Below are 27,118 nucleotides of genomic sequence, written 5' to 3' on the forward strand. Positions count from 1 at the left end.
AACCAACTCTTTGTTAGCAATGCAAGGCACATTTCCCAACTGGAAAAAAAAGAGCTGTATCTAAGCTTTAGAAAGTTTAATGGACTTAAATTTAAGATGGTCACTGAAAATAGTATCAGTTCAAGAACCCAATCTTGGGCTGAAGTTTTAGGAGGTAGTTTACTGTCAAAAAAAGAGATTTTGCTATTGGCTTTAATTATTTTAATTACTTATTGCATACAGAATTCTTTTCTTGGTATGATGTGGCAGGACAGTGCTTATAACATTCCTCCAAAAGCTCTTTCATGAACATGTTATAATCTGAAATTTTGCAGCATTATTTCCCCTTTGTCTTCCTCCCAGAATTTATATTGAAGGCTGAATTACATTTTCAATTATATTCTTGTAAATGATCTTGGAAAAACTGAATTCTTAGGAAATTTACAAACACAGAGTGATTTTTCTTGATATTACAGTAGAATAGATACAGGAACTTGTTTCTGTGCCATCACATTTTTTAAAAGATATCTGATGAGTGTTTGCTGGATGTAACACAGGGTAGAAGAGATGAGATATTGGTGGTGCAGGATGTCTGGTAGTAAGGAGGGGCATTTCATTGAGGACTGTATAATACAACATACAACCCAAAAAGATCATACCTGTCCAGAAGGAGTCCTGTGAGGAGTTGTTTTGCTGTTTTGTTGACTGGAGCAAAACACAGTTTAAGAATTTTAGAGATCTCTCTGAATATCTTTTTTAACTTTGCTAAAGGGCCAGAACTGTGTCTGTGTAAATTTAGAAAACTCAGTCAGGGACATCAAAAATCCTCATTACAGACATTAAATAATTCCTGCTGAGAAGTGTAATTCTAAAAGGTGAATGCTTCTTTCTTTGAAATAATCTGTTTGGAAGGTGTGGGGGGAAAAAGAGTTTTCCCCCCTAGAGGTACAAAGTGGTAATCCCCGAGGGGGTGGTGACCCTTGGGGTTTGACCCAATCAGCGCTCCTGCAAAATATAAACGTTATCACACTTAGACCGGAAAAGAAAGTAGTTGTTGTTGTTGGAGAAGAAGAGGCCATGTTCTGAAGCCACGAGGAGAAGCAGCAGGAGCCCCACTGGGGGGCTGGGTCCACCCAGCCCCCAGCTGGGGGCTGCAGGAACTTGGAACAGCATTAAACTGGGCCGAGTTCTGTAGCTGAGAGCCAGAGGAGTTTCCTCCACCGTGGACAGCAGAAGAGGCAGCAGCAGAAGCAGCAGCCTAAGGAGGGCAGAGAGCCAAGAGATAAGAAGAAGCTGCAGAGCCGGCATGCAGCCGAGGGAAGACACAGAGTTGTCTGAAGAGAAAGAGAGGAGCAGCAGAGAGAGAACTAAGCCACTACAGAGAGAGAGTTTTTGGGGTAAGGACTCAACCAGAACTCCCCAAACTCCCTGGAGATCCCTCCAAGAGTGAGGATGATGGACTCTTACTTGAAAGAGTCTTGGAGTGCAGTATGCACTGCAGAGAGGAGCTAAGAAGCTCAGGCGTCCTGAGAGCTGAGCCAGGACGGCCAAAGGAATGCGGAGGTGGGTGACCTTGGCCCCCCCCACTGTACTGCCAAGCTGGCAGTCTTGAGTCAGAGCACGGGAGCTCTGCAAGGGGATTGACTCCCCTGAAGATAAGGACCGTCGTGAAGACCCCTGTGCTTTGTGATATGACGTGGTGACGTGACCTTTGTCCTGGTGAACACAGCCCACGGAAGATAAGACCCTTCGCCTGTGTCGAAGGGTCGAGGGGCTTGGAGACCCCCTCGTGTGTACTGGCAGAGATGCTTCTTCCCTCCTGGACTTTTATTTGAAAGGGAGAAGTGATTTGATCCATTGTAAATACTGTATGTCATGGTAGAGATAGAGTTAAGATTGTATATGATGTATTATACTATTTATTTGTCATACAGTCTTGTAATATATATCCCTTTCCCCCCATTTTGAGTCTCGTGTGGTGTCTGGAAAACCCATCTCACACTGGGTTGAGATGTGGGAGGGGGGCTAGGACTCGAGAATTGGATTTTTGGTGCTGTCAAACCATGACAGAAGGATGTGATAAAACATCTCCTTGATACACAAAAAATTGAATAGATATTTGAACATATGTGTCTTTGGATACATCCTTTGGATATGTCTTTCCTCTACTCTGCACTGATGCAGCCTCACCTGGAGTTCTGTGTGCAGTTTTGGGCACCACAATATAAGAAAGATATTAAGCTCTTAGAAAGCATCCGAAAGAGGGCCATGAAGATGGTGAAGAGCCTTGAGGGGAAGCTGTATGAGGAGCAGCTGAGGTCACTTGGTCTGTTCAGTCTGGAGGAGATTGATGGGAGACCTCATTGCAGTCTACAACTTCCTAGTGAGGGGAAGAGAAGGGGCAGGCACTGATCTTTTCTCTGCGGTGACCAGTGACAGGACTCAAGGGAACAGCATGAAGCTAAGTCGGGGAGGTTTAGGTTGGATATCAGGAATAAGTTCTTCACCCAGAGGGTGGTTGGGCACTGGAATAGGCTCCCCAGGGAAGTGGTCACAGCACCAGGCCTGACAGAGTTCAAGAAGCATTTGGACAATGCTCTCAGGCACATGGTTTGATTCTTGGGGTGTCCAACACAGGACCAGGAGTTGGACTCAATGACTCTGATGGTACCCTTCCAATTCTGCATATTCTGTGATTGAATCTATGATAACTTTTAAAATGTAAATTAGTATTGAATGTGTGCAAAAGAATCCTATTATTAATGTTTAGCAAGCTTGTAGGAAAAGCATTCTTCAATAAAGATAGTTTCTCTTCACTTACAGATATAACAAAAATCAATTAATCCTAACAATGTGAGTACTTTGTAAAGATAAATCATTAAATAGAAGCACAGATATTCTTTAAGAACACATTTCAAAAGTGATTCTGCCGTAACTTCTTTATTTTGTTCTTTCTTTGTGTGAATAGTCATGCAAGTTCAGTGGGAACTTCAATAAAGAATTCTGTCTTTGATGTACAGTTCTTTAGTGCAACATTTTGTGTTCTATTCCTGTACTTTTCAGGGTAAATCTCCACGAAATACCTGAACCTAGTAATGACAATTAAATTTATTTATTTGGTTTTCCAAAAGCTGTAGGGCCAGCACTCTTTCTATTTAGACTGTTTAATGTATGAATTAGTACTTTGCAGAGCGTGGATGCTGGGAGTTTTCAGTTATAGAGTCAGAAGCTTGTAACTCAAGTGAAGGAGATAATGTGCCAGAGAGAAGAATGAATTATGTAAAAAGCCTCAAGAGTTCTAGTCAAGAAACATATTTTGAAAATTAATCTTGAGTGACGGAATGGTAAAGGAAGTTGGAGTTCCAGAGTTCACTACACTGTCAGAAAATACAATGTATTTTTTTAGTCCAAGTGATGGGGATTAAGGCTGCATGCTTTCAGCAGGGAGCTTCTCAACTGTGATCCCTGTTCATAATTTTGAACCACAAAATGGGGATTAATTTCATGGGTCCATAACTTCTATTATTTTGAGGTCAAAACAGAGTTCCTCTGAACATTCTATCCAGAATATCCAGACTGTATTTCCTATGGTTATAAATGCAGACATTCAAAACTGTATATAATGTTGTTGAGAAAGGATAAACAATTACCAGAGCTATAGTGGATAATATGTCATAGAAGTAATATTTGAATCACAGGATACTGCAGGTCAGAAAGGATCATCTACTCCACTTCCCTGTTTAGAATGGGGGCAAACTAAAGGGCAAAGTGTAATAAATGAATGCATAACTTGAAGAAGTAATTTTTTTAAAATTGGTCCTAAAAAAAGATGAGACTGACAAACAAACCTGAAGGTGGTTGACTCCTGAGAATTAGCTGCTATGATAGAATAAAATGGAGAGGACTGTGTGGTCAGGGAATTCAGTGATGCTAGATTTTGAGGGCAAGAGTCTATTTAGTGCTAGTGAAGACAAAGTAGAAAGAGCTCAGTGTGTTAATATTTGCAGTGCAAAAAAAATTGTGGCACTGAGGGATGGAATAAAAACATAAGCTACCTGCACTCTGAAGCAAGAGAGATATGTAGGTATATGGAACAACAAGTAGTTTTAAAATTATTTTTTCATATAGGTGTGCTTACTGGAGTTGAGATCAAAGCAGCTTTTTAATACAAAAATGACAAATAAAAGTGCTGTCTTCTAAATGTTTGCTGACAAATTGCCTAAGCTTTTTTTTTTGGTCATTTTTGCCATCTCAAAGCTGTTCTGTGCTACAAATTATTTGGGAAATGCTAATTCCTAGACTGGACGTGAGCCTCTTGTAGCTGGAAGCTCCTGTATTTTTCTTAGCTCTTTAAACTCAGGTTGAGGGGAGATGAGTCATAGTCAAGTTGAAAGCCTTTTGTGGACATGTATGCATGAAATTATTAATGTATATGTTTGCCTGCCACAGTGATGCATGAATTGCAAATTAAGCTACAGAGGTGAAAGCTTTACTTTGGGTTTTGATCCCCTGTTCCCCCAAGTAGATTATCTAACAAACCTACATACATGATATCTAGTTCAACTCCTTCTAGGTAAAAATCAATCTTGTTGACATGAATATTTCACCTGACTGTTTGAACCTACATTCTCAGTGCTGAGAAAAATACTTTCATGACCTCCTTAAGATACATGCATTTACCAAGGGGATGGGCCCTGTTTCTGAAATATTTTACCTTTTTAGTGCAAATTAAGCTGAACCTATTGCAAGAAAAGTGTGAATACTGAACAAATTTTTAAACCACTGCTTCACTCTTTCCTTTGGATTACTAGAAAAATAAAAGAAAACAAACCAGAAAACAGCATGTGCTGTAGAAGTGTAGCTCTTCAACATACACTTTATTAATGTATTTCAGCCTATGGTGTTGGTTTGTATGTATGTGTTGTTTGCAAGGCTGAGAGGGGATGGAGGAGTAGGTGTTAAATTGAACTACATCTCTACCTGGTTACAATTTATTGTTCTCAGAACATATCTGGCCAGGAAGTAATCTAGCACAGTTAATTTTGTTGAGAGGATGAATGCAACTTTTTAAGCAGGAATGTGTCCAGTGTGACTAGGAGGTTTTTATTAGTTGTCCTGAAACATTCCTTTTCATACCTAAGTACTAGTTTTCGTGAGAAGCTCTGATGATACATTGATCTTTCTTTCAAAATGTGTGTTTTTTTAAAAAAACCTGCAAAACAAACCAACAGTAGTTACGTGCTAGCATTAATTTCTTACAGAAATTTCTTTCAACTTTTACTCGTGTAATTTGAAAGAATATTGTAGTGGTTTATTTGTTGAGCTGTCTTTCATTGTACAGTCAGTAGCCAAACTGAAGAAAAATAGAGGAATAGAAACTCTCTGCAGTCACAATCACAAAAACAATTATGTAGAATCCAAATAACGTAACTTTTTTTCATCTTTTAATTTTGTTTTCCAGAATGATAAATCCCCAGGCCGTTCCACAAGTCGATCAAGTAATATTTCAAAGGTATGTGAAACCTATTTCCTTTGCAGAGAATTTAAAGAAAATTAAGTTTTCAAATATACAGTATTGAATTTAACCATATATTCATTATATAATATTTTCATTATAAAAATCAGATTTTAAATTTTTGCTGCTGAACATTATGGTTACCATGTAAACTTCATCATAAAGTATCATAACTGTACAATTAGTTTTTAGAGTAATATGTGTAATAATAATAAGCAAATAACAAATGCAGTTTTTTCACCTGCTTTCCACAAGGGTTTAATGTTACATTAACACTTTGGCTTATGATGGAATTACTGCTTGATTTTTCTCCCCCTGCCCTACCCAAATCATAACAGCTGTAATTTGTAAAGCTATGTATCTGTCATCATTTTGACCTGAATTCTGAATTGCTTTTACAGGGATTTATGGTTCACTGAAGCCAGGACTTTACATCTAGATGCTTTTTGTTTTCTAGGAAATGAAGAAGGGAAACTTTAGGAAAGGCAAAATGTGATTTATACTGGAGTTCTTTGGTTTTAACCCACTTTTTTCTGTATTTTTGGTTCAGATGTGGCTGAAATCTATGCCAAAAAGCCAGGATATGCAGGAGGTAAAAGATAAAAACTCAATAATTGTTTGCATCCAAGCCTAAACATCTACCATGTATTATATTTGTATCTAAAGTTTTAATATTTTTCATTCAGTGCAAGCACAGTATCTTTAAAACTCTTCCCTACAATATTTTTGTCTGTGGGGTACACACTATAAAACTCTTTTCTTGGAGCCATAAACCCAAAAAAACCGAACTGTGATTTTAATTAAAAATATTAGTTCTATGTTAGGTTCTGCTTGTTTACATTAAGAAGAGGATAAAAAAAAATGTCAGGGAAAAAAGTGTATAAAAAATGGTATATTCTACAGCCTGTTATAGAATATGGCTAAATCTCTTTCAAACTCACTGTCTATTATTAAAAATTATATACTTATAGAATTAAAAGCTTGATCACAGTGAATTGTATTTATTATTTTTTTAGGAGTTTTGAATGTATGTTTGTAATTACTGTAAGTCTATATGGACTTGCTATTACTTTTTCTCCTTTTTTAAAGTCAGATTTGTGGGTTACACTGTGACAAATCATATAGAATCACTGACATGAGAAACATGGCAGTGACTAGTATTTATTTTAACATATTCTACAGTAATCAGTATAGTTGCTTATTAGAACAGGACACTTGCACTGGTTTAAGTTGCACTCTTTCAGTGTTGCACTTAATCTTTTTCTGATATGTAGCATCATTCATTGTTTTGGATCAATTTTTCTGTGTAAAGCTACCTGCTAATGAAGCTTTTCTAATGCTGAAAGACATTTGATTGGAAATTCGGATTTGTTTGTTGTCCAGTGCTTTTTGTTTCCAAATGCTTTTTTTGGAAAACGGGAGGTTATGTATGTGTGTATACATGGAAAAGCAAACATCTGACCTTACAGGTTAATATTGCATGGCAGAAAGTAATAGTAACAAATACTGAGCCTTAAAAAACAAAATTGAAAGTCAGGTAAACTATATGTGAAAGGCAAGAGCTGTGTTCTATGCAGTGTCAGATCTTGCACACAGTGAAAATTTCAATGGACAGAAAAATTAGGAAGTATTTATCTAAAAATATGAATTAGAGTAATTAAAACATTGCCTGTATGAATAAGTTAAAAAGGTTCAGAATTACATCTGTGTGTTGTGTATTCCACCCTTGGTTGTATGTGGAACTTCTGCCCCAGAGCAAAGTAAACGTTCCAGGATATCACTGGATTTTGTACCAACCTATTTTTGAAATTAGATATAGCAAAGATTCTGCAAATACAAATTCATATTTCATAATTCTCTTAAGTTGTTTATTCAGAGAGGGCACCTGAGGTTTGCAGTGTATGTTTGGGCAATTTTGCATGCTAGATACATTAACTCTGCATTTTGTGCTATTACAAATTGAACTGAATTGTTGAACATTGAGTATGTCTCATCTAGACATAATGAGAAGGAATAGCTTTGATTTGTTTGTTTTTCACCAGATGCTAGTTAGCATTTACCTATTCAATCTAGAGATTTTAAAATCAAACATTCCCTAGAGGGTGGGGTATGTGTGTGGAAATCAAAACTTCAGTTTTACCATTCATTTTGCTGTCCATTGAGAGTGCAGAAAATTAGGCATGTTGCAAAGACTTTTCTTACCTTGCATATAATTTTAACTACTTTAGGCAAATGAAAGGACAAACCTTAAAATATTTAGATATGATTTAATATGAAATTATTTGTAATACAAGTTTCTAAGTAAAAGCAGTGTCTGTCCAATATGTTTCTGAACATGTCCTATTATAAAATCAAGCTAACTAGAATATTTAAAATCATTTTCATGTAACTATAAAATTGGGTAGCTCTACCTGAGAAAGTAAAATTTTTTTAGTGTGTATAATGGAGAATTTCATCAGTATGGCAGGAGTATGGCAAAATGCTGCTCTTCTTTTTAGTTAACTTGACTCAGTGCTTAATCAATTACTATTTCATTTGTGGGCAAGAGTACAGGAACAGTGGAAACTAAATGTAGGAGACTTATAGCTAAGTCCTGCTGTGCCATGCCTACACCACTGTGGGCTCTGCTTTTTTCGCATAGGAGACAAAGGAGGGAGAAAGAGCATTTGCTTAAGCAGATTGCTGATCCACATTTGTGTTCTCTTTCACCTATTGCAGTGAAATATCCCATTAGTGGGGTAACCACTGAATTACTTGCGGGTATTTGAAAGTAATGTCACATTAATTTCTACTATCATTCTAACAAGGTGATTGTTTTGAATTATTGTATGTGATAATATTCACTGGTCTAATTTAGAATATGAATAACAATAGAGAAAAAAAAGAAGGAAAGAATTGTTTTTACAGTATGTTTATACAAGTCCTATACTGCTTTCTTGTGTCAGGTTGTGGTTCTCTCAGTGAGATACAAACAAAAACCAGAAGGCACCAGCCTGTCAAAGTAGTGCTAACTAAAGTTCAAGATGAAAAAATTATTTTCAGTGTATTAACTGTTGATTTGAGCTACTCGGTTTCTGATTCTGAAATAAATTTCACAAACTTGATATCAAGGTGTGTAATAAGTAATATAATATTTATCCTTTTGAATTATAAATTACCATCTAATCTCTTCCATTGAAATTGAACAATCTTTCACTTGGGTTTTGGTATTCTCAAATTTTTCATCCTCTCTCAGTGAATGTATGAAGAGTCTTGTATTGCAGTTTGGATGATTTACATCACTTGAAGCAGAACTCACTTCTACACACTATACTTTTTTTAATTGGTAAACTTACCATCATGCCTTTGGAAGCAATACCAACAGAGAATATGTGATATCTTCTGTCTGCATTATTGCAAATGCAAGCAAAAACAATAGGTTTTATGGTGGAAAAAAACATAAAGGAACTTAAAAGTTCTTTTAAAATAAGTTTGTATCATGGATAGCCAGATAGAGGACTGCACTTTGATAGCCAGAAAGAGGATTGCAGCATTTCCAAGATACCTGTTGCATGACAGAATCCTAAAGAGCAATTGTGTGACCCCTTGCATTTTGCTACAGGGGACTGCACTGCTACAAGTTGGTCCATAGTTCTTATTGTTCTTTGCCAATTTCACACTAATAATAAATGAAAATTCTCTTCTAGATTGGTGGTGGGTGGTTTTTTTTCAAGGAACCATGTAGCTCCATCCTTTCCGAGCATAGCTTCTAGATTACTGTAGTGAGTAACTGAGAAAACTTAGGGCTTTCAAAAGAGAAAACAAACCAAGTAAAAAGAAAAAGTCCTTGCTCTTCTAAAGTGTAAAATTTCAGTCTTCAAAAGTACTGTTACACTGACTAATACCAGGTATACAAAACTGGCATTAAAATATGAGTGTAAATGTTATGTTAGTCATCTAAATGATTCTTCTTGTTCATAAACAGAATCATTATTACCAAAGGTGAAGACTAGCCTGGCACTTAGCTCTCATCTACTGAAAAAACCAACAGCACAAAGTAAACAAATTAGTGAAAAGATTTTGTTCACCAAAACATAATTCATTTTGAAGGAAAAAAAAAAGACAAAAACCTAAAACTAGATCAAATTGCATAGTGACTGTTTCTGCACCTTTTTTCCCTGCTAGATATAAATGTTTGATTTCTACGTGTAGAGAATACTTCATGGTTTGTCCATACAATTTATACTTTATTTACAATAAACTTAACAAAAGGCATGACTGCAGAATTTGCCTAAGTCGGCCTAAAACTTGAACTTACGAATAAAATTGCATTAAATACATGTTGGTTCCAGGGAAAACCAATGAAAATAGTACATTTTCAGTTTACTCTTGGATACACTTTTTTTTTTTGTCCTGTTTTAAACTCATGTTCTAATGAGAGGGAAAACATAAAAAAAAGTGATTGTATGTGTACAAAAATATGTACAGTTATACAGATTCTGCTTTATTAAATCACAGTTCTTACCAGTCGTGTATTCTGAATATACCTAAATGTGCCACACTGACATATCCAGACAAAATTGCACATATGTGTGAAATGTGTTAAGAACCACAGTCTTAATGATTTTTTTATACAAGCTTACTTGGTGTGTAATGCCTATATATAATTTTAGTTTCTGTGAACACATTTTGTTATCACAGAATTCAGTCCTTCCTATGATAGGCAATATCATACAGGAGAAGTAGCTATGATTTGTTTTCAGAAAACAGAGTATGCAAGTTATTACATATGCTTATTGTTTATAATTATTATTATAATAATTATGGTATGTAACATACCTACTGCATCCTGGAAATCTTTACATGGCATTTATTTTTTCACCATGCCACTCAGAAGCAGATTTCATGTATTCGTCCTAGAAAGAAATTAATTTAAGCAAACTTTATTTCTGCAGTGGCACAAAATGGGGGTGGGGGGACATAGGAGGTTGTGCAGTTTGAGGTTTATTGAACTTCTCCTGTTTTTCATAATGATATATTGTCAGGGTTTCACTTCTTTTGGTTTAGTCATTTCAATATTCTTTCTACAACTCTTGATTTGCCACATTTAGGTTTCTCTCTTCCTTTGGGCTGGAATAAATAGATATCAAATACACACTACAATAGAGTTGTTCAAATATAATAATAATAACCTCACGAAGTGGAATTTATCCAGTTTGTCTCCTGCAAAGTCCACCAGACCAAAGGAAGAATATGGTGAGTGTGTGCACTCACATACATATGCACTTGTGAGAGGATGGCAGAAATGTCATCTAATTGAGATCTGTTTAGTATATAGGAACATTTTGAGGCTTTTAGTCTTGCAGATAGAAGGATATGTGAAAACAGGTGCCCTCTTTGGAATAGAAAGTCTAAATAGTTCTCTGAATGCTAATACTGACTACCTTTAGAACTTAAGTGCTACAAAATCTAGTGACAAAGAAGATAGACATTTTGTGCTTCACCTTTCCTGCAGGTGAATTTCCATTTAGCTCCCTCCAGCACAACTGCTGATCTCATGTTCTGCACTTTTTGTGTAAAAACCAGCACATCCCTTGTTCCAATTTCCTACATCAGAGTATTTTTCCCTAAGAATTATGAAAAATTTTCATTAAGAAAGTGATAGTGGCTATAAAGATGCATCCTTGAAGAGAATCATAGATCAAAATTATTATGTTACTCTGATACAAAGTCTTTTGCAAGCGGTAATCCATATGATAATTCAGAGGTTAGCTAACAGTGCTTCTATGTCTATAGAAAGAGTGGATTTTTGAGTCAAACCTGTACCTTGAAAATAAAGATTAACATAAATCAGACAGGAGACAGGAGAAATCATCTTAAACAAGCTGAGTGAATCTACAAGTCAAAGTTGTAAGTACTTTTATTGGCTTCATTTTTTAAATAATAGGATAGATTTGCTACTTGCAATTTTGATTTTAGATTTCAAACCATTTTATGACATGATCATACTGACTTTCAAAGGGGCCGAATTATATTGTTCAGCAGAATCGTAAGGATATTTCTGTTTGTTCCTTTTGTGTTACTTTTCCCTTTCTTCCTTCTCTTCAGAGGCAGGTGAAAGAAGGGGAAGGAGGATAGGAGACAAAGACAAGGTTTAGGGAAGAAATATGCAAGGAATAATTTACCCCCAGAAAATCTGTGAAAACTAATTTAACAGAAATTGAGTTACCAATTAATTTAATGGTTGCTGTAAAGCCACAAATCAGACTATGTATAACAACTTGGAGATCTGAAGACCAAGCAGGAACACCATCATAAAGAAACAAATAAAGAAAAGGAAAAAAACCCAAAACTATACAAACCAAAACCTAGAAAACCTCTCCCCCAAACCCATGTGCATAAGTTTCAGTTGCCATCAAGACACAGTTTGTAAGATATACCCGACTTGGGTCACCTTCACCAGGTTTTTGAACTTTGTAGACCTGAGGAATCGTCCACATAAAGATTTATAAAGGTGATGTGTTCCACAAAAGGTGCATGGTTTACAAAGCAAATATTTTCAGATTAAAATACACAGTCTCAGTCTCCTGCTGAGCTTATTGCCATGCAAACTGCTCTCATCTTCTAAGGTATCCGTCCCTTTGGGTACTGATTTTTAAATAGGATAGAGTTTCATCTTTTTAACTATAATGGCTGGTAGGATCTGGAGGATTCTGTGATGCATCACTGCTATTAGAGCAAACTCAATAGGAGAATAAAAGCAGTAGATATATTCCGTCTGCCCTAACACCCGTCAATTTTCTGCAACTTTCTACTTAAGCAATGTTGTAAGTTGACCAGCTTTTGGAAATACCTCTGGCCTTCCTTATTTAGAACAGACACATCAGAGGATTCATTAGCCTTTCGGTGATATCTGTGAGGCCATTTTATATAAGCTGTCCATTACATCTGGTTTGTTATTTTAAAGCTTCACTCCATTCCTATGTGCATGCTTTGCACTTGTGGAACATGTTTTTACTCAGCTTTTCTGTTAGGTCAAAGTAGAGCCCTTCTCTGTTCTTAAGAAGAGCACAACTTGACCCATGCTCTTGAACTAGTTTCAACATGCAGGGTTAAGCAACCCTGGGTTAAGTATGGCCTATGAGTACTCCCAATTTTTTGTTATTATCTGGAAAATTCTGTCAGATCCTGAATGCCAAAGTAAAGACAGTCTTGATTTGAAATTCTTGTTGCTTTCATCAGTTGAACTTCTTTCTGTCTCCTGTTTCTGTCTTTGCTGGTCTTTTAACACAGACACGTGTGTGACACTAAAGTCCCCTTGTGTCAGGTACATGATTATCATCTCACTTGTCCTGAAAACTCTGTATTTACCAGTATTCTGTTTGAAAGGCACATATCAATTCCTGTTGAACATACCAAAAATAATTATGGATGAGTGCTCTGTCATGTCTGTTAATTGAATTGCATATCCTTGACAAGAGAGTTCATCTAAACTGGCCAAGACAGCTGAAGGTGGTGACTGGGGAATCTCTCTCTACTAACAATGTTTTTGAAATGTCAAACCTAATCAGCTGCAGTTGGCATTATCCCTCAAACCTCTTCCTTGTGTTGATGGCATAGAGAAATGAGCTACCTTGCTCATAAATTAATTGTGAAACAGCTTTATTTTGAATTACCACATTTAATTCTGCTGCTGATATAATTTGCTATGATAAAATTAGTGCTTGTTTAGTTTTCCCTTTCCAATAAGCTGTACAATATAGCTGTCTGAACAGGACATTCATTTAAGGAATACTATTTTTTAAAAAAATCATTATTCTGCCTGCCAAGTGGAATTAGAGTCCTTCAGCATCAATCTGATCCCTTTATTCACTAAATACAGTATCTTAAAATATTCAGTGTGCTGCACAGCAATATAGCAATGGGATAGCAATTATAGCAATAAGATCTGTCTACCTGAGACTGTTTGCAACATCTGTTGCATATGTATTCCCAAAAGAGTTGGATTGATGAGAGCAGAATACCTTCAAACTATCCTGTTCACATTTGTCGAATATGCCTTGAACATACACAATTCTCTCTGTAAATAGACAATCCAACTAAATGCCACATTAGGTATCTTCACTCTGAGACTGGATTCAAGACTATAATTTTTATTATTTTTTTTCAATTAGTTTGGGATGTATAGCTTGTAGAGGAGATGGTTAAGAGTGGATATTGCCCCAAGAATTGGGGTAAGCCTGGAGGAAGTGCTGGTAGCAGAAAGCAGATGCAATTAATGCTGTCAGAACAGGGAAGGGTGAAAAAGCAGAGGGGTTTGGGGGCAAAGTCTGGACTAGGCTTCCAGCTGAGTTGAATTTTACAGGTTTTTAAAAACAGCTTGACAAGCTGTGAATTATTATATTCATGTGGCATGTGGTAGCAGGGACAGACTTGACACTAACAGGTCACTCCACTCCTATATAATTTTCAGAGATAAGACTAGATTTATTTACAAAATAAATACCTGTGAAGTACACAGATAAGGATCAGAAAATTAATATCAGAAACACTAACTTTCTTGATTTTATGAATCACTCCATCAGTTAATTTTTATTTCTACAGCATCAAACACTTTTAAGGTGCAGCTGGACAGGGTGCTGGGACATGTTGTCTAGACTGTGCTTTTGCCAAGAAAAGTTGGACTAGGTGATCGTTGAGGTATCTTCCAACCTGGAATTCTATGATTCTGTGATTTTTACCATTAGGACCTCGTTTAAAGTAGATAAAAATCAAAATTTGTATTTAAAAGTTGTAGAAGCCAATTGAATAAACTTACTCACAGGTAAGAATCTGAATTATCTTGTGGATAACTTGGTATTTTGGAGTTTTCTTGCTTTGTTTTTGAAGACTTAAGTGGTGCATTGGTATTTTGTCTGCCCAAGTGTCATGTTTGCTCCAATAGGGATTAGACAAACAAGCTAAAAGCATTCATTTTTTAAAAAGATTTTTACATAAATTATTTTTGAAGGAAATAAACTTTTCTCTGAGTTATGTGCAGCTAAACATAACATCATTGTGCCAGCGCAGGGGAACTAGAAAGTAAATTTGACTGAGCAGGGCTGAAACAGTCCAGATCTCCTTACAGTTGATAGTGATATAAGATTTAGGTAATCAAACTGGTAATGTAATTTTTATTTTAAAATAATTAGATTTCCACCTGTCTGCAGTCGCAAATAGTAAGTGTAAAAGCTTTTCAAGGACTTTGTTTTAATTTTTGGCTTGATTTCAGCCTTCTTAAGAACTGTCTAGCTGACTTCCTGCTTTAATAGCTGCTCAAACTTTCTTGAACCAGTGCAGACCTACTGTATAGTTACAGGGCCAGCTTATCCATTCTCCTTATCCCTTCAAAGGATGCTTGTGGCAAGATGATATAAAAATAGCTTTTACAGCATGGAGATGACCTGACCACCGCTTAAGATCAAGCCAAACCCCTGTAGTACAGTGATCCTGAAAGAAGCAATGGTAACAGTCCTGCAGCTGTGAGGGGAAAAAAGAAATGGGAGCTCATCATGAGGAATGAATTCAGGAGTCCACACTTGACTCTGGGTCTGGATTGCTTCAGCAGTCCTTCACCTGGGGTTTAGTCTGGAGGGACATTTTTTCATGCAGCAGCAGCAGCAGCAGCATGTAGCCCAGCAACATGGTTCTGGTGATGATGTCTACATACTTTCTCATTAAGTAGCTTAAGGTATGCCTAATTACATAAAGCTAATCACAGAGGCTGAGGTGGAAGAATATTATATACTCAACCATATATACCATAGGTTTCTAATATGCATGTAAGAAAAATTCATACTCTGTCACAGTACATGGGATTGAAATGTTTCTTTTGTAGAAAAGGAGATGTGAAATACAGTTTCTCTCACTGATACTTGTCCTTTTTTTCCACATTAGACTGCATGGAGGAACATTAATGTTCCTCCTTGTTCCTCCAGACATTGCAAAAACATTGTGTCCATATGCTTTATCAATTTCATTTTTCAAGTTGGCTTTGTTTTTGTATCTCCAAGTTTCATTCATGGTAGTGAAAAATTAGTATTATTGTTAGTGGATTTTGGTGTATTTTTGTGATATTAATCAATAGGTAAAAAGGGTTACTTGAATTCCAAAAGCTAGAAGATTGTTTTAATGCAAAAGCACCATTCTTAAGTCTCAGCTGGTATCCAGTCAAAAGCAAAAATGCACACAGTGGTGACTGATGTTTCCAAAAGCTGTATGCATTAAATGTAATGGATATTAAGAACCCTGGATAAAAGTGAAGTGTCAGCAGGTGCTTGCTGTATGTAATTATTTTTGCTCATACTACTAATTTTCAAACACCTTTTTGACACCACAAAAATATCTGTGACAGTTGAGCTAGAAATAATTTTAATTACAGACTCTACATGTGACTGAATTTGATTTGCTAGTACAAGCGATTGCAATGACAGCCTTTACATCTTCGTATGATTTGGAATTTGTACTCTTGCTTACTAGTCATCCTTCCCTTGCATCTGGTACACAATCTTGTGGGGCTCTCAGCCTTGTAATTTTTTTGTCTGCATTTGGTAGTGATGCTCACAACAGGATAGGTTTCATACTAAAAGCTAATGCCCTTAATCAGCTAAGGGAAGGTAAGAACTTTAAGAATTATTTGTATTGAATCCTCTTCCCAAAATACTGTGTCTCATGAGGGATCCTGAAGAAACAAAATGCCTTGGATTTACATTTCCATACAGCTCTGCTGCCAGTAGATGGTGAGGCAGATTGAAATGGTTTGCTGTTAACACCATCAAAATATGTTTTCAGTGAAAGTATTGAGTAACTGAATCTGCAAGTTGTAGCAACAACCTTAGGAGCAAAATTTCACACACTAAATATGTTTTATATCTCCTGCTCTTTGAGAATGTGATCTGTTCACATTCACAGAATGAGATGTGTTCTGTAGAGATGCAGCCCGCACTTTGGTCTTCTCAGGCTCATCAGTTTAACATTTTCAGCTCTTCTAGGAGATCTGATTGCCTTGAAAATCTTTTAAAACACACTTTAATTTTCTCACTGTTTCTTCAGTCCAACATAGGTTAGCTTTGGGTTCTTCATCACTTAGCATAATACAAATGCACTTCATGCCATTTTGAAAGGAATCATCATGTTTTTTTGATTGCATGAAATAAAAACAATATCCTTTCCCATCAGACATTTACAGTAGATCAAAATGAAAATTCAAATATTGAAAGCTGCTTCCTCAAACAATGACAAAAAGTAGTCATGAGCGAATGAGAGCTCAAACACTTCAGTCATTCTTAGTTCCACAAATAGGTTTCACTTTTGTTCAAGCTTCCTGTATTTTGTGAGCTTGTACGTGTTCAACAGGGAGCTATGAACAGCAGAAACAGTTACTTTAATTTTTTATCATGTGGCAAAGCAGTAAAATATCTGCAATGTATTTCATGGACAAAGATTCCAAACTGTCTAACTTATTTCAACAGGCAAGCAGTCCTACAACAGGAACAGCTCCCAGGAGTCAGTCACGGTTGTCTGTCTGCCCTTCCACTCAGGACATTTGTAGGTATGTACTGAGAAAAGTATACTCTAATATGGCTGATACTTGTTATTTGTTTTTATTAAATATTGTATAGCTCTTGCTTCTGCTTGACTTTATTCATAATTTACATAGACTTTAGTTTTCTTTTGATCTCTCTGGTTTTGTTTTTGCTTTTATTCTCATGTTTTTCTATTAAAATTCATGTTCTCATTTTCATCCTTTTTTTTTGTGATTTCTCTCTTTCCACCCACCCTTACCATTTCCATCCCTTTCCTTTGCTTACTGCTTTGTCTAGATCTACTACCTTGCATGACTTGTCAGAAGATGAGCTTGAACATGCAACCCCTGTCATGGTGCTGACCCCTTCTAATAGGGAGTCTGGTAAGAAACACGTAAAGCGAAGGTTTAGGCGGAAAAGAGAGACTGGAGACAATGGTGAGCACACAGAAAAGCAAGGAAAGGGGAAAGACTGTAAACTGCATCCTGAGCCTCCGAGATCCAGCTGGAATGCATCTGATTCATCATCATCTTCGGATGAGAGTCAGTGGGCTCAGGCTAGGAGGAGAGCAAGAGAAAAGGCCAGACTGGCCAGGAGAGGGAGAAGAAACAATAGATCATGCAGTAACCAGGATGGGTCCTCAAGCAATAATGCTGTTGAACTTGTCACCTTGGGGACAGTGGGAAAAAAGAAACAAGAGGTATCTGACCCTGAGAATCCTACTTTAAACCACCGCCGAAGGGTTCCAAGGCTTAAGGAATCACAGTCTTCAGCATCATCTCAGGAAGCAAGGATTTCCTCAAGAAAATGTGGGAAAAGCAAAGGGAAAAGCTACCACAGAGATCGTCAGCCTGCACGTTACTTTAGACACAGTAAAGATTTGAAGGACTCCTTTGCAGAGGCAGGCTCTGGCAGTGATGCTCTGGCAGTCCCAGATAATGGAGCACCTGCTGGGGCAGGGCCCACTGTGCCTCATGCTGTTCAGAAGCCTCCAGTGTTCTATGATGACTGGTCTGATGACTTAGAAGTGTGCAGGTTAGTCTCTAAAAAGAAAGATTTAACATTCTTAAGAGGAATTTCTCACTGCCATGGTCTGAGTGCCCTTCTCTTGTCTGCTTTCTGTCACTGCTTCTTAATAATAAACTGCTAGGCAGGCCACAGGAAATAATACAAGAACCTTTGCTACAGAAAAGTTAGCATATCTCAATCTGAAGACATACTTCTTGCTTAAAAACAGCAATCCTACGAAGGAAACAGGTGTTTTCCTTTCCTCTTATCTATCTTCTTGAAAAGGGACCCAATGTATCTTCTGAGTATTGCTGTGTTTTAAATATTGAGCCAGAGGCAGAGAATGAAACAGAGTACCAGATAGCTCAATACAATGGGATATGGAGCTTTTCCTCCTTAGATGATCAGTTCAAATCCAGCTTTTGTCCCTGTCTGTCATTTTTCATTGACTTATATGAAATAAATTTATGGTCTTGATTCAGTGTCCTCTAGAGTTGCCATTACCCTCAGGAATCTGATGGATGGTGCCTTCAAAACATCCTCTCCGGTGTGACGTAATTTGTATGGCACTTTGCAGTGCCAACCACCTCTACACTGTGAATGCATAAGGGCTGTTAGGTCAGTACCTGTCACAAGGATTGGAATGATACAGAACGATGATTGGGCAGCATAAGCATTAAAATAAGCTTTGGGAGAGGAAAAGCAACACCAAGAGTTCTCTTTAGTTCAGAAGTTCAGGCTTATGACAGTCTGATGTCCTTGTGTGAGGCATGCAACCAGAAGGTGAGCATTTTACTCTGGAAATGAGAGCAAGCTAGCCACTTCTGAGCTAACATCCAAATTTGGAGTACACAGCTGGAAGGTCTTGAGTTACTTAATTTAGTGGTAAATGAAAATGCACCATCCCGTAAGTTTAACAGAACTGAAACAGGCATTTCTTTTTTTTTCCTTCACAAAACCTGTGAGCCAGCATCGACTCTCATCTACAAAATGTAAATCAGACTTAGTTTCTTCATATGGTAACCCAAAACTTCTCACTTTTCTCTGCTGGGAAGAAATTAGTGTGGAAATGTAAACACAGTCAGGATGAGGAAGTTCATGATGCCACATCATGCAGTTTCACAGCACACTTTAACCTCGTAACACGATACAAAGATCCTAGTTCTAAAAAGAAAAAAGGTAACTTGCAGGCTTTGTGTTTTTTCACAGCAGAAGATATAAGCCATTACTAATACAGCTAGTGCTATGTGCTCCTTGTTACGCTTACCAAGAAATAAATACACATTTCCATTGTCTGACCATTGTCTGTCATGATAATTTATGATTCTTCAGAGTAAAGACCAGCTGTTTTGTACATGAGCTTATATATCAGGAACAGACCACTGGCTTGGGACCTCTTCACCTTGTGGAAATGCAAAGAAACAGCAACAGTGGTAACCATATTACTTGAAATGTATATGCAGTGGTGTACACAGATAACTACTTCAAAAACTTCAGAGTTGTCTTAAATTTCTGAACCACCAAGCCTACACGTATTGAAGATCCAGTGTAGTACACACAGTACATGTATAACAGGTCATTTAATAATTATTAAGAATCTAAGCTACCTAAAACCTGAAAAAAATATTCAGCATGGGTCTTTATATGGGCTTAACTGTACAGTGTTATATATGTATATAAATTAAAGTTTTGTAATATCTATAGATAGATAGATAGATATTAAAGTTTTGTAATTGTCTCATGTAGATTAATCCTAACTGTTGCCCAAGTACCAAACTTTGACTTTGCTTTGAGATGAAAAGTGGACTTGTCTTTTATCTGTCTTCTCGACCCATTGAATTTTATTATAATTATTCAGGCACTGTTTGTAAGGCTTTAAGCTTGGTTCAAGGATGAACCTTTTGGGTGTGCATGCAGACTTTTCAGGTAGACATGTTTAACTGAGGAAAGTTGAAAGCTTTTGACAAGTGTGTGCCCCCAGGCTCACTGTCAGTGAAGATGCGCTTTGAACAACCAGTGTTAATATGGTTGTTTAGGCAACATTACTACCAATTCAGTATAGGCCGTAGTTTCTGGTTTTCAGAACAGGTCCTTGCACCTAATTGATTCATGATCTGTGGCAAGTTTTTCTTCAGATTCATGATCTCGCATCTGAAACAAACAAACAAAAAAGAATAATTACATGTCAGTGTAGTTGAGCATATAGATACCATTTTCCTGCATGAGAAATAGAAAAAGGTCAGAGGACTTGTGATGTTTATTCTAAGACTGGATTAGCATAGCTGGTTGTGATGTGGAAAATTTGTTTTCCTGGAGTCTTTCTTCAAGCCTTTCATCCTAGCTGTTCATATCTTCTGGTTGGTATGACAACACCGGGTGAGAGGAATGGCCCTTACCTAAATGAGATTGTGTGGAAATAGCAGAGAAACAGGGATCTTAAACATATCTTGGTGCCAGTTATTTTGTCTTTAAGTTTTTGGAGAGACTTTTTTTCCCCTTTATTTCCTCAGTGTCAATTGTTGACAGTGGAACAATACTGTAAGCAGTTTCTTCAATCTGCATTTAGCAACATGAGCAGGAATCTGGTAGGACACACCCAATTCCAGCTTAAGCACATTAGTCAGATAAAGTATAGTACCATGGCACAATATATTCTTCAGCTAGTGTAAAGTAAGCCTCTTAGTCACTTCATGTGAAACATTTGCCCTTCTACTGTAACTGTTTCTTTGTTTTCAAAGTGATGAAACAATGTCATGGCATCAATAATGGTCTTTACAATCTTTTCCCTGAACTACTGATTTCTTCTGGAATCCATTAGAAGGCAAGGTTTCTGCTTCTGAGATTAGGGGCAACATAAATTCTGCCCATGCTGAGTTGTTTTGGCACATAATTTTATTTTTTTTTTAAGATTCACAGGATAGGCTTTCTAAATCATACAGTTGGATACCCCTTTTCCTAAATTGCCCTGTGTCTAAGATTTTCTTCATATATACTTTATGCTGGAATTTGCAATGTGGCTTGAGGCACAGCCTCAGAAATAGCTTTCTTTGGTCGGCATGTGGATAATCTCCCTGAAGGGAACAGCTATGGGTGAGACATGATAAAGTGAATGGATTGTGAGGATTTAGTCCCATGGATTTTCACGTGGGAATTACTAAGGAAAGAAAATTGGTTAGTTGATATTACCACTAGTGCATCATAAGTGCTTTGTGTTTTGACTCTGAATTAATCTTATGGTATTTTTATTATTGATGGGAGAGTTGAAAGATATTCTGTGTTTGACTAGTTTGGCTTCTGGTGTAAAATAATTTTGTAGTACTGATTCAGTAATTTCAGCAAAAACACATGCACTTAAATAAGGCAGAATTTCTCACTTTGAAAAAAATGCTTATTGGAAGTCGATTTTTGATTTTGTTGAACTCTCTGAATGACTGTTTATGCAGTCAGGTAATAGCAGGCACTCATTTGAGAAGTAACTAGAAGAGTACAGCATGCCAGAAGACAGGTAGAGATGGGGAGAAGAAATAAAGAAGATGATGTTCATTTATGAGATCTGCAGAATCTATTTCAAGTATAATTTTTAAAACTTAGTTTTTAAAAGCTAGTGTGCAAATTTAAAGGCCATTACAAACTTTGGAAAAGAGTAAAATGGGCATTTCTGTATGCTAACACAATCGCAGATAGGAAGAAATAGTGTATATTGCACATGACAAGAAGCAATATGATTATGTAGTTTCTCTCTGGGAAATCAAGTGTTGTAACAGGGTTTTTTTTCATAATGTTAATTAGTAGAACCTGCAAAAAAATAGTATCTTGCATGAAAATACTTAAATTCTGAAATATTCAGGTAGAGGAGTGCTCACACAATCAACAGATAGAAAGCTGCTTGGGAGGAAACAAGTCCTTGAGTTAAAAAAGAGAAAGTTGAACAGCCGATAGATATATTTATAGGTTTAAATTCTACCATTGATATTTAACACTCATTTAAACTACTTATACTGAAACCATGATGTTGGATCCAGTGAATAAACAGTAGTGCAGAATATGTAGACTTGAAAAACCATCCAGAGCCCCCTAAAATCCCTGTAAACTGGAAAATGCTCTACTTCCAGCCTTTAGTGTTTGGCTGAAGAGGGTTTCTGACCTGTTTCTCCCTGAGATGTTAGTGCATACCTTCTGGTCTCAGGATGACACGTTCATTAGGAGCTAAGTCTGTGAATCTTGTCCTGCATGTTCTCCTCACCCCTTCCTTCAAAAGAACTGGGACTGCTACTTACTTTTCCATTTAGAGCCTTATTTTTGCAAGGTGACTTTTTGATAGGAATCTCCTGCTTCTTGAGGAATATCCTCCCGGTGGCCTAGTGGTTAGCGTGCAGGACTTTCACTGCTGCGACCACGGGTTCGAGTCCCCGGTCTCCTGGCCTGATGGAGGTCGTTAGCCCTGTGTGGCCATCCATCTATGAGAAGGACACTGTAAACAAACCTATGTCCTGAGGACCTCACTGCCATTGTCCAAGCTTGCTTGGCCCCGGCAGATGAACCTTAGGATTAAAGGGTGGGCTCAGTTCAGCACAGGCTGTGTCTCACCTAAAAAAAATCCATTGCGCAGGCTGGAAAGGTAAAAAGACCTTTCCCCAAATCTTCGTTCGCGAAGATGGGCCATTATTATTATTATTATTATGATGGTCTGGTGGTTCATTAGTCTTTGAAGCAATATGAAATTCTGGTTATACAGTCTCTTTTGGAAGCTCTTTGTGATTCACAAGGATGCAAGGAGAGCCAAAGCAAGGCAAGCATATCTTTGTTGTGGTTAGACTCATTTATCTGGGGACAACTGAGTCCTAGCTTCTGCTTCTTTCTCTCAAAACCTATTATTATTTTTAATGCAAACAGGTGAAATGGCACCACTTCCCACTAGAAAGCAAGGGTGAGAGGATACCCTTGGTTCTAAGGGTCTCATCACTAAATACTTAAAACTTGCATGTTTTCTATATGGAGTTTAGTTCCTTAAAGCTTTGGCTTTTTCATTAGTTGGGTGGGAGGAAATCTATATCTTAAAATTCAGTTCCTAGTTCTTTGAACTTTTTCAGTGCAGTTAATCTTGTCAGACACATATCTTGAGTGGCACTGACAGGGCATCTGAGGAGCACTTACTTGTAACTCTTCAGATGGTTAGATATCCTATTTATCACATATAATGGAAGATTAATAGAAGGACAAGAAATGTTGACAAAATAAAATATTTAGTGTGCTTTTGCTAATGTTGTTTGCTTTTGGGTCTCATACAAATTCATATCACTTTTGCAGAAATGAAGAGAAAGCTTTCCCTGGGCCATTATGAAATTCCACTAGTGTGGTGCAACATTTCGAAAATGTGTTTTCCTCTAGTCAGGTAAAGACAGCTTACTGTATGGCATAATGGAAGAGCAGGAGTGACAGGGAAGATCTATACAAATTGATTACATTTGGTATGGAGAATTAATGTGCTGCATTTACACTGTGTTTAAATGGAGAGTAAGACCAATTTGTCATTTAGATTACTTTGTGATTTAAAAGTGCAAAGAATGGAAATGAGATTTAAAAAAAAAAGGTCGGTAAAATGAAAGCAAGAGAAGCATGGCACACTGTAACCTATTGCAGGCTGAACATATTCAGTGAATTTAACTTTTTTTTCCAATTGATAAATTATGCATGAGCAGAATTTGATGTTTTTGTGGATTCTCTTTATGAATGACAATTAACTGCTGGGAGGTTTTAATAAAGATGTTTGCTTTCATTTTAGGTTCTAACTATTTAAGAGCACTGTAAGCAGTTTATAAATTGGCAAAAGAGAAAATGACCTTTTTTGGGCAGGAGAATCATTTTCCTAAGAAAAAATCAGACAGTAGTGACAGCAATTTTGTGCATCCTTTTGCAATCCTGTGGAATTGGTTCCTTTTGGTCCAATTAAGATAACCTAGAAGCTCATGGTATTTCATGCTTGAAGCTCATAATCCTCACAGCCAAAAATCAAATCCAGGGATTCACTTGCTCCAACATTTTCCAACTCTGCTGTTTCTTTCTGACTCCACTCCCTTTAGCAATAGTGAGATATAGTGATGAGATGTACCCGCTGAACAGGGTAAGAATTTTTCTCTGCATAATCATTATAAGTCCATGTGTGCTTTCCAGCGAAGGGCAAGATTTAACTGCCTTTTCAATAATTTCTCACTGAAAATATTTCTGGAATAAACATTATCTTCCTTGAGCATATTTATATGGAGAAAATATTTCCTTCTTTTATTAGGGAGATCTGTTAAAACTTCAAAAGCATTTCTCTTCTACTGGTGTACTTCCATCCTCAGGAAAATGACAGTATGGGTATTGGGCATCTGCATCTGCATTAATTTAGTGCCTAGAAGTTGCATCACAATTGGTGTAAACATGCCACAGTCACAAGGCTGTAGCTCCTCTTAATTTTGAGAAAAGGGGCCTCCATTAGTGCTTTGGTTCAGATAAAGAGCCTGCTTTTGAAGCACACCTGATCATCACTACTTTTACCATGGTGTAGACCATGCTGAGGATTGGTCTCAGGGTTCGCCAACTGTATTCCTTTGAGTGAACGTAAACTGCAAGGTGTATTCCTAGTCCAACCTAAAATCAGTATCAAATCAAAGCAACGTGCACCAAGATGTGTCTGGGGTAGTTACCCCAGGTTTTAGCACTAGCTGTTTTTTTTCAACAGATTTCTTAGATTTGCTACATTTTCACTGCAATGCTTGTTAGCATGGACATAGCTGTACGCTACCCAGGAATATTAAAGAACAATACAGTTTTTACATCATTACATCATTTATAGCCCTTAAGCATTATTGTACATCATTATCAGTATGCCCGGGCCCCCATCTGCACTTCTATTTTTTAAAGTCACAGAGGCATTCCCCTAGGTTGTACATTTGTTTATGAGGGTGAAATTTGACTTCGTGTATTTTTAGGGAAGTCTGTAAAAGTTATCTGTGCTACATTACCATAGCTAAACCTGTTGTCTATGTGTAATGGCCAAAAATCCTTGGAAATTTTTTTATCAGGTATTCAAACGCAGTGCCAATTGCAAATATAGGATCCACAGAAAGAGTTCTGGTGATGCAGAATTCCTGCAAACACTTTTCTACCAGTGCTGCTCCTAGTGACAAGGTTACTAATGTGGCTTGAAGCAGAAACAGGGACATGCTGATTGATTCTTATCTTTAATCACTTTCCTTTGACAGTAGTGCACACAAGTCTCCTGCAGAATAAGTGTGTTTTCTACTTTGCTACAGACGCAGCAAGATCAACCTGTTTTCTTAGTTACTGAAGAGTCAGGTGGACTAGTGAAAGACAAGTTAGGGAAACTGCTATTTTTCCAATAGGGTTAGCAGCTGTTCCCTTTAATGAGAGTAAAACTGTTAACTGCATGTGAAGAAAAAGCTACAAATCTGTTCGAATCTACCTGTATCTCTTGGAATAAGCAGCTTAGATGATAATCATCTCAACTTCAATTTTGGTTGCTATGATTTTGCCAGAATAAATCACTGTTAGGAAAACCTGAAAGTTTACCATGAGATTATGTAAGAAGTGTTTATATGGAAAAAAAACCCAACTTAATTTGATGAGAAGTGAAGGACATTCATTCAAGATAGCTCTTGCTGTTTTTCTGAAAATAAGCTGAAATCCAATGAGCATATGAATGCCTACAACTTCAGTCTTCTTTCATACTTCCCTTTCTGCCTTCTATCTTTTACAATGAACAGGGCCATGGGAAACATGGAAAGACAGTTCATAGTCATGGAATTAAAGACAGTATGACAATACCACATTCTGAAGATGCCTCACTTCTGAGGGCTTTGTTTATCTGCATCTCATTGTTTTAATGAGACAAGAAATTCCTTTTGTTTATATATGTGTGGTGGCAATGTGCTGTTTAGTGAAAGAGATGCTATACCTTAAACTACTGGCAACTTTACTTACTAATTTGCATGGTCATTAGGCTACAAAGTTTAATATGTCATACACAGTTTCTCAATCAAGCATTGCATTTACAGTGAGTTTTTCAGCATCATTTGAATGTGCTTTAAATTCAATTATATTTTGAACGAAAAGAAATACTGAAAAATTATTCTAAAATGTTCACAGTAAACTTCTTTAACTTTCTATTTTTACATACATTGTTCTCTAAAAGTTTTCTAAATTGAAGTACTTGAACTATTGTGTTTCTGTTCGAGGTGTTGTTTTGGTTGGAGGGGTTGTTTTGTAGGGAATATACAAGAGCTCTGCAACACTTTTTATATGAATTATATAAATTCATAAAACACTGAAATGTGTTTTCAGTTTTAGCAATTTTTATTTTTTTCCTGAAAAATATTTTTCTTAATTTGTTGCAAAGTATGTGAACCTGGTGCTTAAGAACATCCTTTAAAGAATTTTTATGGATTTTTTTCGTCTGATATATGCACACTGTTGGCACTAATTTCTCTGTTTGGTACATCTGTGTGCTGAAGGTTGTAGAAACAATTCTCTGCTAGAAAAATCTGTACTGGGTAATTAAAATACTGGCATATAAAGCAAAAACTTAAACATAAGGATGACAGCACTGTTAGAGTATTATTTCATAAAGATTCACAGTAAGCTTTATTTAAAGAAATATAGATATTCTGTGATCTCAGTGTATAGGGATATGTCTGTAGGTGTATATTATACACATACACACATAAAATTTTGTTTATCTGAGTTGGAAGATCAACTAACAGATCATATATCCTGTGTTGTCTGGTGTACACATGATTTATAGAGCAAAAGCTCCTTTGGAGACTTGTGCTCATCTTTTCCTCTGGAAAAGCAAGGATGTTCATAGAGAGGAATCTTTAAAGCATTAAGCTGTCAAACCTAAAAAAAAAAAAAAAATTATGCAGGTTGAGGCTCAATTTGTGAATATAAAGGATTTTAAATTGAAAGGTCAAATAGCTGATTTCCTTCCCCTCCATTTCCAGATAGTCAAAAGTACTGGTTTATAATGAAGGCCATTTATCTACTAAAGGACTAGAAAGTTGAGACAAGC

The 27,118-nt window shown here is 36.8% G+C and overlaps 1 protein-coding gene across 9 annotated transcripts in view; it reads left to right on the top strand.

Moving 5' to 3' along the window:
• MARCH1 (membrane associated ring-CH-type finger 1) overlaps nucleotides 1-27,118 on the top strand; it is a 229,943-nt gene that overhangs the window by 176,695 nt on the left and 26,130 nt on the right. For 7 of the 9 annotated variants that reach the window (XM_027676782.1, XM_027676789.1, XM_027676783.1 and 4 more), the window contains 3 exons: nucleotides 5,441-5,491; nucleotides 16,984-17,063; nucleotides 17,335-18,072. In XM_027676782.1, the coding sequence (XP_027532583.1) occupies nucleotides 5,441-5,491; nucleotides 16,984-17,063; nucleotides 17,335-18,072 (869 nt within the window). The remainder of the gene's footprint in view (nucleotides 1-5,440; nucleotides 5,492-16,983; nucleotides 17,064-17,334; nucleotides 18,073-27,118) is intronic. The other 2 variants (XM_027676790.1, XM_027676791.1) reach the window with 1 other exon arrangement.

The sequence above is a fragment of the Neopelma chrysocephalum genome, unplaced genomic scaffold (genome assembly GCF_003984885.1).
Source record: "Neopelma chrysocephalum unplaced genomic scaffold, ASM398488v2 Primary Assembly neopelma1_42, whole genome shotgun sequence".
Lineage (NCBI taxonomy): Eukaryota > Metazoa > Chordata > Aves > Passeriformes > Pipridae > Neopelma > Neopelma chrysocephalum.